Source organism: Solanum stenotomum, chromosome 1, assembly GCF_019186545.1.
Source record: "Solanum stenotomum isolate F172 chromosome 1, ASM1918654v1, whole genome shotgun sequence".
NCBI lineage: Eukaryota > Viridiplantae > Streptophyta > Magnoliopsida > Solanales > Solanaceae > Solanum > Solanum stenotomum.
The window spans coordinates 87,473,587-87,478,496 of NC_064282.1; the positions used below are offsets into that span (position 1 = coordinate 87,473,587).

Consider the following 4,910-nt stretch of genomic DNA (forward strand, 5'->3'; position numbering starts at 1 on the left):
CTCAAGTATTTTAAAACCAAATTATTACTTGAGCACATTTTTATTCAATTTTTCATAGTTTAAAGACATTTTTGACGGATTTTTGAAAAATAAATACTCTTTCCGTCCCATTTTATGTGGTACTTTTCAGATGTCGAGATTCAAACAAGTCTATCTTTGACTTTAATTTTTTCATAGATCTTTTAAATTATTTTGAATTATCAATTATTGTGACTTATAATACTTTTTATGTAGTTTACAAATATATAAATTTCATATAAAAAATTTGAAAATTCCATCCGTAAATTTCCGCCAAACTTAAACTATTTGACTCGAAAAATAATTTGTGTCACCTAAATTAGAACAGACGGAGTAATGTTTCTATTACACCAACATGAGTTGTGGTGCACTGGTGGGAGTGCTTCACCCTTAACCAGAAGTCTTGGATTTGAGCCCTGAATATGGAGAAAATCCTTTGGGAGCGGTACCCCTGAATGAACCCTGCAGAGTGCGATCTAAATTTAATCGGAGCTCCAATGTGGACTTCGGACACCGTAAAACTAGAAAAAAAAAAGTTCTATTACAGAAGCAACAAATCCTTCTTGATGGTACACTTTGCCGCTAAATTTGTGCTCATGAACATAGCCTTTAAATCCTACTGTTCACATCATCTAAGACAAACCTTCAAACAATTTTCAAGACATTGTTCTACATTTTCTTCAGATCAAAATCTCATTTCTCAGTTACAATCATGCAAAAAAATCTCAGAAACCACTCAATTTCATGCCCTAATGATCAAAACTGGCCAAGACCAAATTCCTTTCACTCTAAGCAAACTCCTCGCATGTTCAATCCAGTTTACAGATTATACATCTTCTATTTTCAAGTATGTAAAAAGCCCAAATCTTTATATGTTTAATACCATGCTTCGTAGCTATTCAATTAGTGATGATCCACAAAAGGGTCTTGTGTTTTTCAACTATATGAGAGAACAAAATGTTGTTCTTGATCAATTTGCTTTTGTTTCTGTGCTTCGATCTTGTATACGTTTATTGGAGAAATGGACTGGTCTAGCTGTTCATTCAGTTGTTTTGAGATCTGGGTTTGATTTGTTTCTTGATTTGAAGAATACCCTTTTGAATTTTTATTGTGTTTGTGGGGGAATCCGTTGTGCACACCAGCTGTTCGATGAATTTTCAAAGAAGGATTTGGTTTCCTGGAACACTTTGATGGGTGGTTATCTTTGTGTAAGTAATTATTCTGCTGTTTTGGATATGTTTGTAGAGTTGCGTAGGGATGGTATTTCTGCTAGTGTCACGACGATGTTGATTGTTTTGTCTGCGATTGGTGAGTTAAGGATTTCTTTGGTAGGGGAATCCCTGCATGGTTATTGCATAAAGATTGGATTTTGCGATAGTTTGAAGGTGATAACTGCCTTGATATCTATGTATGGGAAGATAGGCTGCGTTAGTTCAGGCCGTAGTCTATTTGATGAAGCTTATCCGAAAGATGTTGTCTTGTGGAACTGTTTGATAGATGGATATGCTAAAAACGGATTGCTAGAAGAGGCATTGTTTCTATTGAGGGAAATGAAGGTTCAAAGATTGAAGCCGAATTCGTCAACCTTGGCAAGCTTGCTTTCCTCTTGTGCTTGCTCCGGAGCTCTTAATAAGGGTGAATATATTCAGAACTTTGTGGAAGACCAGCAGTTAGTTTTGGATCCAGTTCATGGAACGGCATTGATCGATATGTATGCCAAGTGTGGGTTGCTTGTGAAGGCAGTTAATGTTTTTGACAGTATGGAGACTAAAGACGTGAAGTGTTGGACTGCAATGATAATGGGTTATGGGGTACATGGGGAGGCAAAGGATGCTATTGCACTCTTCCACAGAATGGAGGATGAAGGTTTTAGGCCTAATGAAGTGACTTTTTTGGCAGTATTTAGTGCTTGTAGTCATGGGGGACTGGTGGCAGAGGGCATCAGCTGTTTTAGGAAAATGATCCTAGAATATGGCTTGACTCCTAAAATTGAGCATTATGGATGTTTGACTGATATCTTAGGTCGTGCTGGATTGCTTGAAACAGCACGAGAACTAATAAAAGGTTTGCCCATTGAGGGGGATGCTACTGCATGGCGTTCCCTACTAGCAGCATGCAGAGTCCATGGTAGTGTTGAGTTGGGAAAACAAGTGACGAAAGAACTAGAACAGAGATTTGGCGAACACCCTGCTGATGCACTACTTCTGAATGGTACTTATGCGATCGCTGGGATATTGCCCGAGGAGAGAGACATGTTAGAGGTGAAGGCAAAAGAGGTGGGATCTTCTCTCAGTGGGAAGAAGGAAGCTGGATGCAGCTCAATTGAATTATGTGATCATAGCCAGATTTTTCTTAGCCAATGTGAAGTACGCTAGTTCCTAGAGGACACTGCCTTCAGCTGCCACAACAAAATTTTGATCTTCAGTATAAGAAATGTTTTTCTTTCTTTCAGACAAAGAGTGTGCACTGGCAAGCCGACTATCAATTATTCTTTGTACTTGGTTTCATTCATTCATTCACTCATCATAAAGATATAAGATCAATCTCCAAAAAGTATCACGCAAAACACCAAAATATGTATCTCTTTTTTCTGATTAGGATGGTTGTTTGCGGATCAACTTACACATACTTCAACTAATCCACGACGTAGGCTGCTATTGCCTACAAACACAACTGCAGGGTAATAACAGCAAGAGAGCTCACATACAACTCTCGCATCATTGTCATCAACTGCAATCTGCCATCCTTGCTATTCATCTGAGGAGGTAAAATGCTAAATAACATCTCAGCATAAAATTATCAAAAAGTGTTTTACGTATTCATGAAGTGAAAGTACACTGCTCTAGGTTGACAAGAATGAGACAAGTAACGTAACCATGTGGCATGCCCAATCCAAGTCCCCTGAATGTCAGTTTTCTTTGTAGAACCGGTCAGCTTTCCTTAACACCTTCAGTATATACTTCGACTACTAGAGATTACGGGTTCCTTTGGTTATGCTTTTAACTAATCTTTTGTAAATTTCCAGTCCACCACTGCTCTGCTTATTCCCCCGTGAAATATTTCTAGCTGCACAAAGTCAATAAAGATTTGAGCAAACATATATGGCACAATAACTAAAGTTCAAGAAACAGCGCATTACTTTACAGCTTTATGCTACATGACACGTTTTGTTTTGAATATGTCTCTGTTTTCTATGTTCTTCTTTTTATGATAGTAAATGCTGTTTTGGCATACACATGTTTTCACAACAACAGTGAAGAAGACTATGTGTCCAAACATGCATCACTACTAATGGAAGCTCTGATGGAAAATTAAGGATACCAGGTTATTGGGTTGAACACTATTGGAAGCATAATTTGTTTCAACATGTATCGAAGCATTTATTTGACAACTTGTTCAATACTGTGATGAGTGTGAAGAATAAACTTAAGAAGACTTAAAGGTACAGAATCATTTACAATAATACTTTGGGCAACAGAAACTACACTTTTGGATCTACGAAACAAAAAGGTCTCCAAACTCAATGCAAGTTATACATTTACCTTGGAAGAGAAACGTCAAACTTGTGAGTGGATTAAAATTTTGAGAATGCTTGACGGATATGCTTGATATGATCCTGAGTAGACCGTTGTAGAAGATCATTGATCGCGAAATGTCCAGTTGACTGGTGTCTTGTTCCAAGTCGAGAGAATTGTGATTCGTGAAGGTGATCTTCTCCTCTTTCTTTATATCTTGGGTTCTATTTTGTCGTTCTTTGAAGGATATAATTATTTTAGCAAATTTGATTGTAAATCAGGATTTTATCACTTAAGAAGAAGAATCTAAAAAACTAACAGCATTCACTGTACCACAAGAATTCTATGAATAGAATGTATTACCATTCGGATATAAAAATGCACCAGGTAGATATCAACACTTTATGGATAACTACTTTAAACAATTAGAAAATTGTGTAGTATATATTGATGATATATTACTATATTCTAAAACCCAAGATGAACAGATAAGATTATTAGAAAAATTCATACATATTATAGAATATTCAGGCATAAGTCTAAGTAAAAAGAAAGTAGACATAATGAAAAATCAAATAGAATTCCTAGGAATACAAATAGATAAAAATGGAATAAAAATGCAAACGCATATAGTACAAAAAATAATTAATTCAAATGAACAGCTAGATACGATAAATAAATTACAATCATTTCTAGGACTAGTAAACCACGTAAGAGAATACATATCAAAATTAGCAGAAAATTTAAAACCATTACAACAAAAATTAAAGAAAGATGTAGAATACCAGTTTGATAAGAAAGACCAAACACAAATACAAAAAATAAAATTATTATGTAAGAACCTATCTAAACTATATTTTTCGGATGAAAATAAAAAAATTACTTATATAGTAGAATCAGATGCCAATGAAAAAAGTTATGGAGGAGTATTAAAATACAGGTATGGAGAAGAAAAAATAGAACATCATTGTAGATATTATTCAGGAACATTTACTAATGTAGAAATAAGATGAAAAATAAATAGGAAAAAATTATATTCGGTATATAAATGTTTATTATCATTTGAACCATATATTGTATATAATGAATTTATTATAAGAACAGATAATACACAAGTAAAATGGTGGCTAACAAGAAAAATACAAGATTCGGTAACAACAAAAGAAATAAGGAGATTGATATTAAATATATTAAATTTTACATTTACAATTGAAGTAATAAAAACTGATAAGAATGTTATTGCAGATTACCTATCACGACAAAGCTACTCAGACTGACACTGAGGAAGAAGATACAATCGAAAAGATACTCAAAGCCATTACTACACTTTGTACAAAAGTGGATAGTATGGACAACGAGATACAAAAGCTAAAGACT

At 34.8% G+C, this 4,910-nt stretch overlaps 1 protein-coding gene across 1 annotated transcript; it reads left to right on the forward strand.

Moving 5' to 3' along the window:
• Positions 1-608: 608 nt before the first annotated feature.
• On the forward strand, positions 609-3,144 carry LOC125863977 (pentatricopeptide repeat-containing protein At1g26900, mitochondrial). Its single transcript, XM_049543936.1, has 2 exons — positions 609-2,571; positions 2,669-3,144. Exon 1 carries the CDS (start codon positions 615-617, stop codon positions 2,391-2,393), a length of 1,779 nt encoding a protein of 592 aa, XP_049399893.1. The 5' UTR covers positions 609-614; the 3' UTR covers positions 2,394-2,571; positions 2,669-3,144.
• Positions 3,145-4,910: the final 1,766 nt, after the last annotated feature.

Bases quoted from the DNA above. Each gene is read 5' to 3' on its own strand.
- LOC125863977 (XM_049543936.1), top strand. From the start codon at position 615: ATGAACATAGCCTTTAAATCCTACTGTTCACATCATCTAAGACAAACC.